Source organism: Trachypithecus francoisi, unplaced genomic scaffold, assembly GCF_009764315.1.
Source record: "Trachypithecus francoisi isolate TF-2019V2 unplaced genomic scaffold, Tfra_2.0 Lachesis_group5, whole genome shotgun sequence".
In the NCBI taxonomy this organism is placed as follows: Eukaryota; Metazoa; Chordata; class Mammalia; order Primates; family Cercopithecidae; genus Trachypithecus; species Trachypithecus francoisi.
This window is the reverse complement of record NW_022681470.1, coordinates 83,793,131-83,813,657: the sequence shown is the minus strand read 5'-3', so window position 1 is coordinate 83,813,657 and position 20,527 is coordinate 83,793,131. Positions and strand designations below refer to the sequence as shown.

General features: G+C 38.3%; 1 protein-coding gene across 2 annotated transcripts in view; it reads left to right on the top strand.

Annotated features, from left to right (window-relative positions):
- Positions 1-20,527, top strand: part of LIN9 (lin-9 DREAM MuvB core complex component) — a 97,501-nt gene that overhangs the window by 18,513 nt on the left and 58,461 nt on the right. For both annotated transcript variants that reach the window (XM_033196881.1, XM_033196880.1), the window contains 3 exons: positions 3,008-3,141; positions 4,343-4,468; positions 11,958-12,115. In XM_033196881.1, coding sequence (XP_033052772.1) covers positions 3,008-3,141; positions 4,343-4,468; positions 11,958-12,115 — 418 coding nt within the window. The remainder of the gene's footprint in view (positions 1-3,007; positions 3,142-4,342; positions 4,469-11,957; positions 12,116-20,527) is intronic.

Below are 20,527 nucleotides of genomic sequence, written 5' to 3'. Positions count from 1 at the left end.
TTGCTGGATCGTAGAATATGTACATTTAAAGTTTTTAAAGCAGTACCAAATACTCTCCAAATAAATTGAATTGGGACGGTACACAGTGACTCACACCTGTAATACCAGCACTTTGGGAGCCCGAGGTGGGTGGATGACCTGAGGTTAGGAGTTCAAGACCAGCCTGGCCAATATGGCGAAACCCCATCTCTACTAAAAATAGAAAAATTAGCCAGGTGTGGTGGCACGTGCCTGTAGTCCTAGCTACTCGGGAGGCTGAGGCACGAGAATAGTTTGAACCTGGGAGGCGAAGGCTGCAGTGAGCTGCGGTCGTGTCAGTACGCTCCAGCCTAGGTGACAGAGCAAGACACTGTGTTAAAAAAAATTTAAAAATGAAAAGAAATTATACTGGTTTATATATATTAGAGGTCCTATTTTCCAAATGCCTCCAACTCAGTACAGAACCAAGCATCTAGATTTTTGCTAATCTGATATATAGAAATAGCCTATTATTTGTTTTAGTTGGCATTTTATCTAAGAGCAAAGTTGAGACATTTTTCATATGTTTAAAAATGATTTCTTTCCTTTTCTGTGAACTGTTTATGCCTTTTTCCCATTTTTCTATTGAATTGTGGGTCATTTTGTTACTAGTTTATAAGAATTTTGTATATATTAAAAATGTTGGCCCTTTGGATGTTTATAATGGCTGTAATTTTTTTTTAGAGTTTATAGTTTGTCTTTTGACTCTGTTTCTGTAGTTTTTGACATATGGGATTTTAAAATATTTTAAGGGTCAAATATAACTTTCTTACTTTTTAATGGCTTCAAGTTTGTCATGCTCAGAAAGACCTTTTCTACACTAAAATTTATCGTTTTAGAATTCTCTCATATTATTTCATTTTTTTGGTTTAAATCTTTGGTACATCTGGAATTTATTTTGGAGTAAGGGATGAAGTAAGACTGCAACCTAGCTTTTTTTCCCCCCCCAGAGGGCTACTTAGTTATCCTAGTAACATTTATTAGGTAATCCATCTTTTAAACATTGATTTAAAATGCTGCCTTCATCAAAGCTAAATTCGCGTAAGTATTTGGCATTACTTCTAGGCTTTCTGTCTCTACGTCTAGCATATCTCTGTATGTGCTAGTATCAAATTATTTTGGCTGGACATGGCAGCTCATACCTGTAATCCTAGCTCTTTGGGAGGCTGAGGCAGGAAGATTGCTTGAGCCCAGAAGTTTGGGACCAACCTGGCAACATAGCAAGAGCCCGTCTCCACAAAAAAATACATGAACTAGCCCAATGTGGTGACACATGCCTGCAGTCCCAGCTACTTGGGAGGTTCAAGGGGAGGATGGCTTGAGCCCAGGAGGTCAAGGCTGTAGTGAGCAATGTTTGCACCACTGTACTTCAGCCTAAGTGACAGAGAGAGACCCTGTCTCAAAAGAACAAACAAAACCAACACACACACACACACACAAAATTGGTTTAACATGACTTTATACTATGTTTTAATGCCTGGTAAGATTTATCACATATTTTTTTTTAAGATTTTTTTCCTTTTCTTTTTTTTGTTTTGACACGGAGTCTCACTCTGTCGCCCAGGCTGGAGTGCAGTGGTGTAATCTCTGCTCATTGCAACCTCTGCCTCCCATGTTCAAGCTGTTCTTCTGCCTCAGCCTCCCGAGTAGCTGGGACTACAGGCACAGCCACCATGCCTGCTAATTTTTGTATTTTTAGTAGAGATAGGGTTTCACTGTGTTGGCCAGGCTGTCTCAAACTCCTGACCTTGTGATTCACCTGCCTCGGCCTCCCAAAGTACTGGGATTACAGGCGTGAGCCACCGCACCTGGCCTAAGATTTTTTCCTAAATATTTTTGTGCATTTATTTTTCCATGTAGACTTTAGAATCAACTTGACTAGGGAAAAAAAATGGCCTATTGGCATTTTGACTGGGATTGGACTAATATTATAAATTAATTTATGAGAAATTACATATCTATAGGTAACATTGAGACTACCTAAGAACTGATTGTAGTTCCACTTAGTTCTTAGTATTCCACAGACTTAACTATTTTTTCCATATCAGTCTTGCATGTTTCTTAAGTATATTCCTATGTATTTAATATTTTTTTGTTTATGTCAATTTTTTTCACTTATAAACAGGATATAAACTCTTATGACCTGTCCAGTTATTATTTATATATAGAAAAGATAGTGATTTTTTTGAATTGTGGTTTTTGTATATCAACTTTGTATTTACCCCTTTCATTAAATTTTCTTACTGTTTTTAATTGTTACAGTGGATTTTCTTGAGTTTTCACCTACAAGGAAATGGTAGTTTTATCTTCTTTCTAAATTTTATTATTCTTACCTGAATGGCCAACTCCTTCAAAACAGTGTTATGAAATAGCGGTGGTAGTTGAAATCTTTGTCATACTAGGTTAGTGGTGGTAGTTGAAATATTTGTCATTCTGATTGTCTTTTAATATTATGATACTGGTTTTTGGGTTGGAGTGGAGAGAAATGTTTTACTAGATTAAAAAAGTATCCATCTAAGCTGGGCGCTGTGGCTCACACCTGTAATCCAGCACTTTGGGAGGCTGAGGCAGGCGGATTACCTGAGATCAGGAGTTCGAAACCAGCCTGGCCAACATGGTGAAACCTGGTCTCTACTAAAAATACAAAAATTAGCTGGGTGTGGTGGTGCACACCTGTAGTCCCAGCTACTCGGGAGACTGAGGCAGAATTGCATGAACCTGGGAGGCAGAGGTGCAGTGAGCCGAGATTATGCCACTGCACTACAGCCTGGGGGACAGAGCAAGACTCTGTCTCAAAAAAAATAAAACAGCAATAATCAAAAATAATCAGAGTGTTTAAAACAGCAACAAAAATTCCATGTTGAATATTGGTGAATCTTTTTGAGTACTTAAACATAATTTACCTTTTGCAAATTTATTCAGGGTTATAAATGTTCATTTTTACTTAATGGAGCCATAAATTAATCTCTCTTTTTTTTTTATTGTATAGAAATTTACAGCAACAATGTCAACACCAGATAAGAAAGCTTCACAGAAGATTGGTTTTCGATTACGTAATCTGCTCAAGCTTCCTAAAGCACATAAATGGTGTATATACGAGTGGTTCTATTCAAATATAGATAAGTATGTATCATGGCTTATATTATGAATATTACTTGAATCAGAAATTTAAGTTTTTCAAGTGTTTTAAACTACAACATTTTCTATAGGTCTATTTTGATCTTATTTTTCCCTGAATTCATTTTTCTATTCCACATTCCAGTTGGATCTATTCTGTTTGTCCTAGTTTTCTTCCCCGTTATCCTTGTTGGGGAAGAAAACTATACATTTTTATGAAGAATTGATTAGAGTATAATTTCTGTGTTATAATTTTTAAAGACTATGGAGTAGAGATACCTTAAAACACCATTATTTGCAATGAATGAGATTCATTTTATAATTGAGATGTTAAGTGTTGGTATAATCGTAGAGAAACCATTACTAATGGTAAAAATGGCTTAAGATTTTTAGGAGGGTAGTCTTTCTTGTTTGGATATGGTACTTAAGCACGTTAGGTATACACGTATGCTTAAGTATAACGTAGTATGAGATTTGACTGAAATACAGGTATTCAGCAATGGAATTTACTGAGGAAAAGTTCTTATTTATAATCCTTCCTCATAAGCCAGTCATTGCTGCTTGCTCTGCTGGATATTTATGTTTACTTCCCTTCTCTGTTTTCTATACCAGTTGCCTACTCTGGAGCTTGTGAATCTCATGAATGTTCGTATGTGAGCCCAAGGCATTGATGTATCATTGCCAACACTGGTTCCTGGTTTCCCAGACTCATGAATAGAATTGTTTTATTTTTGTCCATAGGCTTAAGAGAGTTTTCAGGGTGTCTCAGTGTGGTCTGAGTTCTTCTGGGATTCCCCCAAGCTAATCTAACCCTCTAGAGTCCTCCAGTGTCCCAAGACTGGTTTAATTCCAAAGAGGACTCCTTGGTGATGGTATTCCTTTGGGACAAAGATACTTTGTAGCTACCTTGGTTTATCTTCACCTGATATAAGGCCAGGGCCGGGATAGCCTCCCAAAGGATATACCTGTATAAGAGATTGAACAAAAATCAATGTCTTTTGGAATCACAACACAAATAATATTTCTTGAGCAACTTTTACACATTAGATGTTTCACAAATGCCAAGGATTTAGTTTTAGCACTTTGAATTTGTGCCAGTTTTTATGTATATGGGGTAGAAATGAAAGTTTAGCATTTTGTGATTTTATGTGTTTTAAGAAAGTAACACATTGTATGTAACCATTAAAATACTATTTCTGTTTTACAGACCGCTTTTTGAAGGTGATAATGACTTCTGTGTATGTCTAAAGGAATCTTTTCCTAATTTGAAAACAAGAAAGTTAACAAGAGTAGAATGGGGAAAAATTAGGCGGCTTATGGGAAAACCACGGAGGTAAAAATAATGTTTTTGTTTTTGTTTAAAATAAAATCAAGCCAGGAGCAGTGCATGTACTTATAATCCCAGTTACTTGGAAGGCTAAGATGGGGTATTTGCTTAATAAGGCCAGGTATTCAGGGCTGTAGTATGCTGTGATTACACCTGTGAATAGTCACTACGCTCCAGCCTGGGCAACACAGTGAGAACCTTCCTCTAAAAAGAATTAAAAAATAAAATCAATAAATAGTAGTTATTAGTATCATTACTATGTTGATTTTTTTAATCTTTAAAATGACTAGTACCAAAACATAACTTTTTAGAATAATTGATTATATGTTAAATATATCCTGTTAACCAACTTTAATGTAGGTGCTGTTTATACTTATGCATCTTATAATTAAATGCACAATTTCATTTTTGTTAGGATCACAGGTTTTGAACATAATTTTTTTGTTTTACATTACCTATGTCCTTCTGTGTTCCAAAAAATACTTGAGTGTCCTAAGAAGTATTTAAGGATGCTGTAAAGTTCTGTGTACATTTTTGTTATCTTTTGTGAAATCCTTTATCATCTCAGGAGCCTTCGCAGAAATGCCTATTTTACTTTATATAAAAGTAGAAGACAAATTAATCTATCTAATATGTTAGTTCCTGAGAATTGCTCTTCATGTGAAATGATTTTTTCTTTTCCAGTGTTATCCTGGTAACACGTTGGAAAACCTTATATTACTTTTGAGTGAAAATTGGAAATATGTTAGAAGAAGAATTAGATCATTAGTTCTCACATTATGTCTATCTGCCTGGTAAAAAAGTATATGCAAGACTTTTTCATTTTAAATGGTGGGAAAGTTCAAGGAAGGTCTGTAAATATAAAGTGATTTGGTCAAATAGAAATGGAATTTAGATTTAATGATCTCTTTAGATGGTGATGAAATACAAAGAGAACTTTTAATTAAACTGCTAATTTGTTTGTATTAAAAGATGACCTTGATGATGATGTTTTTAATATTTCTTATAACAAAATTAAAGTTTGGTATGTTATTTAGTTGTTTCATACTCATAATTTATGGCCTTTGGTAATTACAGTAGGCCATTTGGTGGCTTTTTGCTATCATTTTGTGTGTTTGAGCAAATTGAGTTACACTATTTCTAATTATTGTCCATCAGAGTGGGATATTGGTCACTATTTACTGTTTTGTCATAATTCTATTGTTTGGGTGTCATAATATTTCTCTTGTTAATTTATCTTCTATTCTCTTTACCATAACATTATTTAATCTTATGGTCCTTTAATTCATCAAGGTTAATTAATAGTTGAAGTCTTTTCTCAATAAAATATGTAGTTTTTCTTTCTTTGAGGAAAACCAGGTATAATACAAATTACTGATACAGTAAACCTTAAAATATCTTTATTTGAAAAATCAGTTGGTGAAACTTCATCCAGTTGGAAGACAAAAAGGAAGAAACAAAGAAAGATAAACTACCAGGAAGGAACTTAAGAGGAAATGTGCAAGATACATATGAACAAATATTAAGACATACAGGATCTTGGAAAGGAAGACTCAACATCCTAAATTAGTCTATAAGTTAAAATCAGTCGCAATAAAAATATTAACAGGCCTTTTTTGTTGTTGTTGAGATGGAGTCTCGCTCTGTCACCCATGCCACCCAGGCAGTGGCATGATCTCGGCTCACTGCAACCTCTGCCTTCTGGGTTCAAGTGATTCTCCTGCCTCAGCCTCCTGAGTAGCTGGGATTATAGGTGCTCACCACCACACCCAGCTAATTTTTGTATTTTTAGTAGAGACAAGGTTTTGCCATGTTGGCCAGGCTGGTTTTGAACTCTTGAACTCAGGTGATCCACCCACCTCAGCCTGCCAAAGTGTTAGGATTACAGGTGTGAGCCACTATGCCTGGCCTCTTGTTTTTTTTTTTTTTTTTTTAAGTTAGATGAGTTAATTCTAAAATTCATATTTAAGAGGGGAGAAATCAAGCAGGAAAATTCTGAAAAAGCAAAGTAAGAGACTCCATTTTAAAGAGCATTTTAAAATAGATTATAAAGTGATCATAATTAAAGCAGAGTAGTAGTGGTGCATAAATAGAAAAAGAATGAAAAAAGAAAATCCAGATACAGTCACAGATGTCTATGGGAATTTAGTATAATAGTTGCAATGGTTGCCTCTCAAGTACATGGTGAAGAAGAGGATGGATTGTTGGTTTAATGGAAATAGAGACTACTGTTTAGTAGTCTATAGAAAAAAACAAGTTGTTCTCAGGCCTTACAATATTTGAAAAGGATTGAAGATTTAAATTTTTTTTAAATGAAAGGATAAAACCACAAGAAGAAAACATAGGAGAGTTTTACTTAATCTTGAATTGGAAAAGGCTTTTCTCTCTCTCCCTTTTTTTTTTTTTTTGATATGGGAATCTTGCTCTGTCGCCCAGGCTGGCGTATAGTTGTGCAATCTTGGCTCACTGCAACCTGTGCCTCCTAAGCTCCTACCTCAGCCTCCTGAGTAGAGTAGCTGGGACTATAGGCACCCGCCACCGTGCCTGGCTAACTTTTGCATTTTTGGTAGAGACGGGGTTTCGCCATGTCCCTCAGGCTGGTCTCAAACATCAGACCTCAGGCAATCCGCCTGCCTCGGCCTCCCAAAGTGCTGGGATTATGGGTATGAGCCACCATGCCTGGCCTGAAAAAGCAGGCTTCAAACCTAGGAGCCATGGAAGAAAACATTAATAAATTTGACTATACAAAAATAAGAACATTTTACATGGCCAAAAACAAAAGCCCATAAGCAGTTGAAAGATAGTGACAGAAATATCCATCACATCTTATTACAGAGAGCTAATTCCCTACTATATAAAGAACTCCTATCGATAAGAAAATGTCAGGTAACCCATAATAAAAATGATTATAAAGAGATGATTCAGGCTGGGTGTGGTGGCTCACACCTGTAATCCCAGCACTTTGGGAGGCTGAGGCAAGGAGGATTGCTTGAGCTCAGGAACTCAAGACCAGGCTGGGCACCATGGTGAGACCCTAACTCCACCAAAAAAAAAAAAAAAAATTCAAAAACTACCCAGGTATGGTGGCATTCACCTGTAGTCCCAGCTACTTTGGAGGCTGAGTGGGGAGGATTGCTTGAGCTCTGGATGTTGAGGCTGCAGTGAGCCGTGATCACACCACTGCACTCCAACCAGGGCAGCACAGCAAGACCCTGCCTCAAAAATAAGTAAATAAAATTAGCCAGTTGAGTCATAGCTACTCACTAGGCCAAGGTGGGAGGATCACTTGAACCCAGGACTTTGAGACTGCAGTAAGTTATGATTGCCCCATTGCACTCCAGCCTGGGCAATAAAGGGAAACACTGACTGTTTAAAAAAAACAACAGCAACAGATAATTCATAGGAAAGGAAAAAGAAATGGCTCTTGTAAATATGAAAAAAATTCCATTTTACTCATAATGGGAAATGCAAAATCAAAGTTTGCTGTGATACAGTTTTTGTTTTGTTTTTTCTTTGCTTTGTTTTTTTGAGACAGAGTCTCACTCTGTTGTCCAGACTGGAGTGCAGTAGCATGATCTTGGCTCACTGCAACCTCTGCCTCCCAGGTTCAAGTGATTCTCCTGCTTCAGCCTCCTGAGTAGCTGGGATTACAGGCACCCGCCACCATGCCTGGCTAATTTTTGTATTTTTAGTAGAGACAACGGTTTCACCCTGTTGGCCAGGTTGGTCTTGAACTCCGGACCTCAGGTGATCCGCACACCTCGGCCTCCCAAAGTGCTGGGATCACAGGCATGAGCCACTGCACCCAGCCAAGATGCTGCTTGTAACTATCAGATGGACAGAGTTCATAAAGGTTTTAATGTGTTGGGTTAGTAATGGCATGGTTAGTCATACGTATTACTAGTGAGAGATTAATTTTATATAATCTCTGTGGAGGACAATTTGGTAGTATCTATAAAATCTACAAATTTCCATTCACTTGATGTAGCACTTTTAAGAATGTATAACAGAACTACTTGCACACAGATGAAATTACATGTACAGAGGTATTTATTGCAGTATTGTTTGTAGTAGCAAAAGATTGGCAACAGCCTAAAAGTTCATAAATGGGGGAATGATTATAGTATGGTACTCCATATAATAGAAAACCGTGAAACCATTTAACATAAAACAAAAACAGAAGATCGTTTCTGTGTACTAATATGGAAACATTGCTATGCTGTGTCAAGAAAGCAAAATACACAACAGTGCATATTGTGGCTATTTGAGAAAAATAGAGAAATGTATGCATTTTTTTATTGTATATGTCTAAGGTGTCAGTGAAGGATCTATAAGAAAAGTATAATGGCTGGGCACCAGTGGCTAACACCTGTAATCCCAGCACTTTGGGAGGCCAAGGCAGGTGAATCATGAGGTCAGGAGTTCGAGAGCAGCCTGGCCAATATGGTGAAACCTCATCTCTACTAAAAATATAAAAATCAGCTGGGCGTGGTGGTGTGTACCTGTAGTCCCAGCTACTCAGGAAGCTGAGACAGGAGAATTACTTGAGCCCAGGTGGTGGAGGTTGCAGTGAGCCGAGATCACACCACTGCACTCCAACCTGGGCAAAGAGCAAGACTCCATCTCAAAAAAAAAAAAGGTCAACTGTAGGGAAATAGTATGGGTCCTGGGTTCTAATGTCAAGAAGAGTTTTTTGGTATATTTTTAAAATTGATATATAATAGTTATACATATTTTGGGAGTACATGTATACAATGTGTAATGATCAAATCAGGGTAATTGGGATATCCATTACCTCAAACATTTTTCTTTGTGTTGGGAGCATTATAATTTTTCTCTTCTAACTATGTGGAAATAGTCAATAAAAAACAAAGTAAAAGAAAAATAAAAACAAGAAATAGTTAATTAACTATAATTTTCTTACTATACTGTCATATACTAGAACTTATTCCTTCTATCTCACTGTTTTTTTTTTTTTTTGAGACGGAATCTCGCTCTGTTGCCAGGCTAGAGTACAGTGGCGTGATTTTGGCTCACTGCAACCTCCATCTCCTGGGTTCAAGCGATTCTCCTGCCTCAGCCTCCCAAGTAGCTGGGATTACAGGCACACACCGCCACGCCCAGCTAATTTTTGTGTTTTTGGTAGACATGGGTTTCACCATATTGGCCAGGATGGTCTCGATCTCCTGACCTCATAATCCGCCCACCTCGGCCCCCCAAAGTGCTGGGATTACAGTTGTGAGCCACCGCGCCCGGCCACAAGTCTGTTTTTATGATACTACTTAGCTTACTAGTAACCCATTATCCTTTGCTTTATCTTCTTATATTCTTTCCATATATACAGCTTGAATCAATATTCAACAAGTTCAGAAATCATACAAAAAGTCATATTATCAGCTAAGATCTTTCTATGTGTATTCCAGTCCTTATTCATCATTGCTAACAACAATTCACTGTATACATTGCTTGTCTTTATATCCTTTTTTCTCATCGTGTTTATTTAGTTTTTGAGACAACTTAAATGACAATAGAGCTCATAATGTACCTTTGAAAGTGAAAGCCATAACATGGCATGAACATGATGTTTAAATACTTTGCTTCATCCTGGGATTTGAAAGTGGAAGCAAGATAGGCTCTAGAAATAAAAGGGAATTCAGCATTTATACTTTTAAGGCAGAAAGCATGATTAAAAGTTTACATAGTAGCAGGTCTCATGTGTAGCTCCTGCATTGGTGTGTTTACTGGGTCACAGAGAAAATGTCATGTTCTTTTGGGTAGAATATTGAAATTGAACTTGGTCCCTATGAGATCTAGATTCCAGGCACAGTTTCATCACAGGATGGTGAAAAAATTATTTTGCTTTGTAGGAAGGAGTAACCTGCTTTATATGTCTTTGAGTCTTGCAAGGTTCTGTTTTTTAAAAAATGAAAGGTCATTTACTGTGAAAAGAAACAGTTCCTTTTTCTTTCCTTCCTTTTTTTTTTTTTCTTTTTTTTTTTGAGACTGGGTGTTGCTTTGTTGCCCAGGCTGGAGTGGTACAATCTTGGCTCTCCACAACCTGTCTCCCAGGCTCAAACAATCCTCCCACCTCAGCCTCCCGAGTAGCTGGGACTACAGGCTCATGCCACCACATCCAGCTTTTTTTTTTTTTTTTGGCAGAGATGCGGTTTCACCATGTTGCCAGGCTGGTCTCAAACTCCTGAGCTCAGGCAGTTCATCCACCTCAGCCTCCCAAAGTGCTGAGATGACAAGTATGAGCCACCTTGCCCAGCCCTTTTTTTTCCTCCTTTTTTTTTTTTGGAAACAGTCTCCCTCTGTTGTGCAGGCTGGAGTGCAGTGGTGCAATCACAGCTTAGCTCATTGCAGCCTCAACTTCCTGGGCTCAAATGATCCTCCTGCCTCAGCCTCCCAAATAGCTGGCTGCACACCATTATGCCTAGCTAATTTTTTTATTTTTAGTAGAAACAAAGTCTCATTATGTTGCCCAGGCTGGTCTCAAACTCCTGGGCTCAAGCAATTCTTCCACCTCGGACTACAAAGTGCCAGGATTAAGACGTGAGCCACCATGCTTGGCCAAAAAGAAACATTTTTTTTTTTTTGAGACAGAGTTTCACTGTGTCACCCAGGCTGGAGGGAAGTGGCTCGATCTTGGCTCACTGCAGCCTCTGCCCTCTGGGTTCAAGCGATTCTCCTGCCTCAGCTTCTTGAGTAGCTGGGATTATAGGCACCTGCCACCACACCTGGCTAATGTTTGCATTTTTAGTGGAGATGGGGTTTTGCCATGTTAGCAAGGCTGGTCTCAAACTCCTGACCTCAGGTGATCCACCTGTCTTGGCCTCCCAAACTGCTAGGATTACAGGCGTGAGCCACCACGCCCGGCCAGAAACAATCTAAGAACCTTTGAATACGGTATACTTCATGAGAATAAAAAAAGGAGTGGTGAGATGGATAGATTTTAAGGGTTTTTGTTTGTTTGTTTTGTTTTGTTTTGTTTTTTGAGACAGAGTCTCACTCTTGTCACCCAAGCTGGAGTGCAATGCCGCAATCTCGGCTCACTGCAACCTCTGCCTCTGGGTTCAAGCAATTCTCCTGCCTCAGCCCCTTGAGTAGCTGGGATTACAGGCACCTGCTACCACGCCTGGCTAATTTTTGTACTTTTACTAGAGACGGGGTTTCACCATGTTGGCCAGGCTGGTCTCAAACTCCTGACCTCAGTTAATGTGCCCGCCTTGGCCTCCCAAAGTGCTGGGATTACAGGTGTGAGCCACCACGTCCAGCTGATTTTAAGTTTTTAATCCCAGCACTTGAGCCAAGGAGGTGGAGCCCAGAATCGCTTGAGCCAGAGGTGGAGGTTGCAGTGAGCCGAGATTGTGCACTGCACTCCAGCCTGGGCGACAGCCAGACCCTATCTCAAAAAAAAGAAGAAGAAAAAAAAGATTTTAAGTTTTTATAGGGGGTAGTTATCAGTTTGTATGTTTTTTATAATTTATTCTAGATGTTCTTCTGCATTTTTTGAGGAAGAGAGATCAGCATTAAAACAGAAACGGCAGAAAATAAGGCTCTTACAACAAAGGAAAGTTGCAGATGTTTCACAATTCAAAGATCTCCCAGATGAAATTCCTTTGCCTCTGGTTATTGGAACGAAAGTTACAGGTAAGTGAAAACAAGCTAATTACTCTTTTGACTTGTAATTTTTAATCAAGGTAATCTTTTTTGTTTCTTTGGTTCTTACTTTATTTCATTTTTAATTACCAAGAAGTATTTACAATAGACATCATTAACCCTCACCCTATCCCTATCCCTCAACACTCTCTCAGCCTGATTGATGCTCAGGGATGGAGTAGGAGTTCTGTAGTACACATCACTTGATCTTTTTTTTCCTTAGTGACTTTGATTTTTCACTAGGATGTGTTTACACGTACACATGGGACAAAATTCTGAAGGTATAAGTAACCCAGATAATCTCCATTCGAGAAATGGCTTTTAAATTTAGAAAGCTTAAACTATAGCTCTGTGCAGTTTACTATAGAAGTTACTCTTTCTTCATGCCTGAAATCTATTTTTTAAAGTAATTGGGAAAAAGTGTATTGGTTCAAAGTAACATCTACTACAATATAAACTAAAGCCAACTGCCACAAAGATGAAATTTAATAATCTATTGGAGTAAGTATAGCTATGTATTATTTTAAAGTTTGTTGTTGTTTTTTTTCTTTTTGAGACCGAGTCTCCCTCTGTCACCTAGGCTGGAATGCAGTGGCGTGATCTTGGCTCACTGAGGCCTCGACCTCCCGGGCTCAAGCAATCCTCCTGCCTCGGTCTCCCAAAGTGCTGGAATTACAGGCATGAATCACCACACCTGGCCATAAATTTTTTAAATTTTAAATTATTCTATATTTTCCTTCTACATTATTTGTTTTCCTTTCCTAACAAGCCTTGTCTGGTTAGTTCACAAACACCATTGTTCTCCTGGACTTTGGGTCTAGAAATAGTCCATTTCTAATGATCGAATAAAACTAAAGTATTCACTAGTCTGCTCAACATTTTTAGGGGTGTAAATTTTGTCCGTTTTGTAGATGTGATTTGGTGTACTCATAATATGGAGAGAAAGTACAAAATCTCAGGTTTAAGTTAATCCTTAATTACTTGGTGAAGGCAAATTACAATATATGTAATACAAGAAATAAGGTGTTAAGTGGATAGAATAGGCTAGTAATTGTACTGAGTAATTGTAATTGGACTTCAACCATTGAAAAATGGTCGGAGTAATTCGAGAATAGTTTTTGGAGGGAAGGGAACCTGGAGTTACATATTTATATCATTTTTCCTGACTATAAAAGTGGTACATATTTCTATTACATTGTAAAAATGATTAAGAGGAAATGTAGAAAATAGAGAAGAGACCAAATTGTGCATATGAAATCCTAACACAGTTTATCTAGGAGAGACTAGATTTGGTAATAAATGAGTGTATATTGACAACTCACTGTGTAATCAACAGATTATAGATTATATGATCCCTGTCTTAAAACTAGTCTGGAAGTAGAGGTGGAAATGGGATGAGATGGGTAGACAGCATATTTGAAAAGTGTATTAGTTCTAAAAACTCCATATAAATAACTACAGCAATAAAGTCTAGTATAAGTACTAATGCTGACATACTGATTTATGCCAGAGAAATGCTGACATGAGTCAAGTGACTCTCAGACTCATTAGGAAATCCTTAAAAATTAATTGTTGCAGAATTTTAAGGACTGGTGATATTATTTGACAAGACTGAAAATCTTAGTGTTTTTATATAAGTACTCGTTAGAGTGGTGAATAGGTGAGACAGGCTGTAGCAAAATGTGAGAAAACTACTAGAGCTGTTTCGTGTGTTGTGTTTTTTATTTTTGTTTTTGTTTTTTGAGACAAAGTCTTGCTCTGTTGCCCAGGCTGGAGTGCAATGGTGCAATCTTGGCTCACTACAACCTCCGCCTCCAGGGTTCAAGCAATTCTCCTGCCTCAGCTTCCTGAGTAACTGGGATTACAGGCATCCACTACCACGCCTGGCTCATTTTTGTAGTTTTTTTTAGTAGAGATGAGATTTCACCAAGTTGGCCAGGCTGGTTGGTCTCAAACTCCCAACCTCAAGTGATCTTCTGTCCGCCTTGGCCTCCCAAAGTGTTGGGATTACAGGCATGAGCCACTGCACCCAGCCTAGAGCTTTTTTTTCTTTTTCTTCCTTTCTTTTCTTTTTCTTTTTTTTTTTTTTTTTTTTGTGAGGTGGAGTCTTGCTCTGTCACCAGGCTGGAGTGCAGTGGCTCAATCTCGGCTCATTGCAACCTCCGCCTCCCACGTTCAAGTGACTCTCCTGCCTCAGCCTCCTGAGTAACTGGGACTGCAGGCATGCGCCACCATGCTCAACATATTTTGTATTTTCGCCCAACATATTTTGTATTTTTTGTAGAGACGGGGTTTCACCATGTTGGCCAGGCTGGTCTTGAACGCCTGACCTCGTAATCCGCCCACCCCGGCCTCCCAAAGTGCTGGGATTACAGGTGTGAGCCACCGCCCCTGGCCTAGCCTAGGGCTTTTTTAAAGCAATGTTTTACATTTTCTCTTTGGGCTAGTGCAGGGGTCAGTAAACTTATGGCCTCTCGGCCAAATCTAGGCTGCCACCCATTTATGTATAGTTTGTGAGCCTAGAATACTTTTTATATTTGTAAGTGGTTGAAAAAAATCAAAAGAATAATGATATGTTGTGACTTATGGAAATTGTATCAAGTTCACAGGGCCTCCTTAAGGAGTAAACATGCTCTAAATAAGTTCATAACTGAAACAGACCAGCCCACACAAAAAGCAAGTATGACAGGATCAAAAAGATCTGCCAGTAATTTTTTTTGCCTACAAGAAAAAAATTCAATACCCTGTGCAGCATACAATAAAAAATTGCTATACTTGTGGGGAAAAAAAAGACAATTCCATAGTCAATAAAAATGCCATCAATAGAGATAGACTCTGAGATGACTCAGATGTTGGGATTAGCAGACAATGACTTCAAAGACATGTTCATGAACTTAAATGTAAATATGAACACAGGAAATCTGAGTGAATAAATGGACATTTTTCAGATAAAGAAAATGAATTTAGAACTGAAAAGTATAATATTTGAAAAGAAAAACTTCTGAATGAGCTTAAAAGCAAATTGGAAACAGTAAAAGAATGGGTTGGTGAACTTGAGAATGTATCAGTAGAAATTATCCAAGTATGAAAACAGGTAGGAAAAAAAAATAGACCCTCCGATCCCCCTGAGACAGTATTAAACAAGATAACATATGTGTAATTGTGGTCCCCATAAAGACAGAGAGGCATTGGCACATAAAAAATATTAGACAAAACAAAAGCTGAAATTTTTTCAGAAGTGTAGATCTAAGGTACTCTGAACCCCAAGCAGGATACCCACGTATACACAAAACCCATCATTAGACACAACACAGAAAATCTTCAGAGAAACTCTTAAAAGCAGTCACAGAAAAACAGCATATTATGTAAGAGGAGCACTGATATGGATGGCAGCCAACTTCATATCAGAAAAAATGCTAGAAGTAATGCCAAAAAAGTTCTTCAGACTGAAAGGAACTTTTTTACATTACGATATCATATATAAACTGGAATCTACAGAAAGGACCATAGAACACCAGAAATGAATAAATAAATGAATAAAATGAAATTATTGTGTTGCCAAGTTCTTAAATTTTATGTATGAACACACGGTATTAATTTAGTAGAAAGTAATGTACAGGCTCACGCCTGTAATCCCAGCATTTTGGGAGGCCAAGGCAAGTGGATCACTTGTCTCTACTAAAAATACAAAAATTAGCTGGGAATAGTGATGCACACCTGTAATCCTAGCTACTCGGGAGGCTGAGGCATGAGAATCACTTGAACCCAGGAGGCGGAGGTTGCAGTGAACTGAGATTGCACCACTGCACTCCAGCCTGGGTGACAGAGTGAGACTCCGTTTCAGAAAAAAAAGAAAGTAATGTTGAGAGTGAGCCCATTCCTAGCCCACTGTGGCTGAAAAACTTTAGTATGCATCAGAATCGAATCACCTGAAGGGCTTGATAAAACATATTGCTGGGCTCTACCTCTGAGTTTCTGATTCAGAAGGTCTGGGATAGGGCCTGCGAATTTGCATGTCTGACAAGTTTCAAAGTAATGCTGCTGGTTTGGGAACTGCCTTTTTTTAAAAAAAAACAAAAACAAAAACAAAACATGCAAAGAAGTATAGCTGAAAAGTCAAAAGAGAATTTCATTTTTTAAATACTGAATTTGGCCAGGTGCAGTGGCTCATGCCTATAATTCCAGCACTTTGGGAGGCCAAGGCAAGCCAGTCACTTGAGCCCAAGAGTTTGAGACCAGCCTGGCAACATGGTGAAACCCTGTCTCTACAAAAAATACAAAAATTGGTCAGGTGTGGTGATGTGCTTCTGTAGTTCCAGTTCCTTGGAAGGCTGAGGTGGGAGGATTACCTGAGTCTCAACTGCAGGGAGAAGTGATTATACCACAGCACTCCAGCCTGGACAGAGTGAGACATTGTCTCAAAAAAAAAAAAAATTATCTGATTTTAAAAAAAGATGGCAGGAAAGAAGGGACAGGGAACAACAACAAAAAACCCAAATGGGATAAATAGAAAATAGCAAGGTGGTAGACTTAAGTCTAGCTATCCTATTGTTATATTAAATGCCTGTGAACTATAAAGACTTCTGCCAAGCACACTGGCTCACACCTGTAATCCCAGTACTTTGGGGAGGACAAGGCAGGAGGATCACTTAAGCCCAGGAGTTTGGGACTAGCCTGGGCTACATAGTATGTTGCGGTGATAAGACCCAACACCAGGTCGTGGGGGCGATGAAGTCTGGCTGAATCAAAGGATTGAGAAAAAGACAGTTTGAGAAAGAAAGTGGGACCGGGGGCCCACTGCAATTGTGGAGGCTGTGAAGGCCCCAAGCTCTGGGAGCCCATGCTGTTTATTGGTAATCCAACAAAGAAACAGGTGATGAGAATGTGGGGGTCAAAAAGGCAGGCACATGATCTACAGCTGTGACGGCTTAGCATTTATATAGAACATGGTCTGCTACTTGAGATAATGAGAATACAATCTAGGAGCCTAGGAGGGCTAGAAGAAAGCCAGCAAGTCTAGACACATTCCAGGGGACATTATGTCAGAGATGCAAGCCCTGCCTCAGCTTTTTTCCTAACACTTAGCTTTTTCCCAACATAGTGAGACCCTGTCTCTACAAAAATTAAAAAAAAAAAAGTCAAGCATAGTAGTGGGCACCTGTAGTCCCAGCTACTCAGGAGGCTGAGATGAGAGGATCACTTGAGCATAGGAGTTCTAGGCTACAGTGAGCTATGATCATGCCACTGCACTCCAGTTTGGGTAATAGAGCTAGACTTTGTCTCTTTAGGAAAAAAAAAAAACCCACTTCAATTAAAAAGTAAGGATTGACCAGGCATGGTGGCTCACGCCTGTAATCCCAGCACTTTGGGAGGCCAAGGCAGGCGGATCACTTGAGGTCAGGAGTTTGAGACAGCCTGGCCAACATGGTAAAACCCCGTCTACACTGAAAATACAAAACTAGCCGGGCGTAGTGGCACATGCCTGTAATCCCAGCTACTCAGGAGGCTGAGGCAGGAGAATCACGTGAACCTGGGAGGCAGAAGTTGCAGCGAGCCAAGATCACACCCATTGCACTCTGCACTCTAGCGTGGGCAACAGTGAGACTCTGTCTCAAAGAAAAAAAAAAGATTATGAGACTGGATTTTAAAAAAGTAAGACTCATCTATATGCTGTCTTCAAGAGTTATACTTAAAATATAAAATCATAGACAGGTTGAAAGCGAAAAGATGAAAAAGATATGCAGTGCAAATAGTAACTGTAAGAAAGCTAAAGTGGCTATTTTAACATTAGAGAAAAATAGGTATCAAGACAGTATTGTCAGAGAGAAGTACTTCATAATGATAAAAATGGCCCATTCATTAGAAAGATATACCAATCCTAATATTATGTATGTATATACTATATACCTAGCAATAGAGCTTCAACATACATGAAAGCAATAGTTGAGATAACTAAAGAATGAAATAGACAAATTCACAACGTACTTGTAGGTTTTAACACCTCACTTCCAATAATTAATAGGTAGAAGAAGCCAAAACATGTATATACACGTATAGAGGATCTCAACAACACTATCAATTATCTTGATCTAAATAATACTTTTAGAATACTACACTCAACAACTGCAGAATACATATTATTTACATATGCAAATGACTTATCAACATATACCATATACTGGCCCATTAAAAAATGTCAATAAATTTTGAAAGATTGAAATCATATAGAGAATTTCTCTGGCCACAACAGAATTTAATTAAACATATTCCTTCTTTAGAAAATATTTTAGTAAACAAAGAGTAGTAGATTATTCCTCAAAAACGAGCAAAAAGAATAAAAAAGTCACTCTATTAGGGATTTTGCTGTAGGAACAAAGAATCTGGCAGGTAAAAAGTGACTGGACTTTGTGATTATCATATACAGAGTTAGAAGTACAAGAGTTTGACCAATGCACTGGGTATTCAAAGTAATGAAAATTTGAATAGTAGAGAAGTTTGGAAAAATGTCTAGACATGATACTTTAGCTACAGTATATAGGAAGTTGTTTGAGACATGATACTTAAGCCACAGTTGTTTATCCCTGGAGAAATGAGAGTGTTAAAAAAGATATTAAAATCATTGATTTGTTAAGAAATTGTAAGAATCTGAACTATCCTGAAAGTAATCTTCGTAAAATGAACAATAATTCCAGGTTATCTGGGATTTTCTGTAGGTTATCTAAACGCGTAAATGGAAAATAAATAAAAATTTTATTTATCAAATAAATTTTTCAAAAAATAGAAATGAAAAGAATAGGAAAAAAGTGCGTACATACACAAACTTTTTTTTTGTTTTTTCGTTTTTTTTTTTTGTTTTTTGTTTTTGCGAGAGTCTTGCTCTGTCTTCCAGGCTGGGGTGCAGTGGTATGATCTTGGCTCACTGCAATCTCTACCTCTTGGGCTCAAGCATTCCTCCCGCCTCAGCCTCCAGGGACTACAGGCACATGCCACCACATCTGGCTAATGTTTTTGTATGTTTTTGTAGAGATGGGATTTCACCATGTTGCATGGGCTAATCTTGAACTCCTGAGCTCCAGTGATCCACCCACTTGGGCCTCGCAAAGTGCTGGGATTACAGGCATGAACCACTGCGCCCAGCTTCCTTTAATTCTTTGAACATATTTATAACAGCTGCTTTTTAAGTCTTTGCTAAATATATTATCTCTATCAATTTATTACTGTACTTTTCTTGATTAAGAGCCATACTTTCCTACTTCTTTACATGTCTAGTAATTTTTGGTGGAAAACTTGATATTTCAGATAATATATTGTAGCAACTATGTATTCTGATTTTTTGGAGAGTTGTTGGATTTGCTTTAATAACTTGGCTATGCAAATACTGATGTCTCTGCTTCATGTTTTTATTCTTATATTTATTATTATTATTAAACTTGGTTTCCAAAGAGTTGGCCTGTGTCTGCATATAATTTAGTGGTCAGGGCTGGGTGCGGTGGCTCACGCCTGTAATCCCAACACTTTGGGAGTCTGAGGCGAGTGGATCACCTAATGTCAGGAGTTTGTGACCAGCCTGGCCAGCATGGTGAAACCCTGTCTCTACTAGAAATACAAAAAAAAAAAAAAAATTAGCTGAGTGTGGTGGCGGGCACTTGTAATCCCAGCTACTCAGGAGGCTGAGGCAGGAGAATCGCTTGAACCCGGGAGGCGGAGGTTGCAGTGAGCTGAGATCATACCACTACATTCCATCCTGGGCAACAGAGCAAGACTCCCATCTCAAAATAATAATAATAACTTAATGGTCACCTAATGATTTGAACAGAGGTTATGCTCAAACATCTTGATTGGGAAAAGCCTCACATTGATTTATATGTGAGTTGGAGAATGTATATACAAAGTTGCTGCTAGTTTTCAAGTCATCTTTAGCTTTTACTTTTTGCCAGACTATTAGATCTTCCCCATCCATTTGCATAGTAACCCAGTTAGCTAGGGATGGTAGAGAGAGCTTATTTCCACCCTTTTATAGCTCTCTAGTTTCCAGGACCTCCCTGTTAAATTTCTGACTGTCTTTCATGACCAACCAAAATTCTGGCTGTTTTTTGTGACCAACCCTGAACTAATAAAACCATTCTCATCAACCACGTTGATGGTAGTAGTGGGTGTGTGAATAACCTCATAGAAAAAGGCCACTGAGTCCCCCTGCCCTAACTTGAAGCTCTAGCACTTTTTCAACAATAAACATTTCTTGTTTTTGACATTTGATCCATTTCCAGTACCCTGGAATGGTTTTTGACAATCTCGTGACAATCTCATTCGTACTTGTTTTTTGTGGAGAGGAATTACCAGCCTCTTCATGCCACCATAACTAGTAGTCCTTTTCTATGTTTATATTTGTTTATTCAGCTTCAT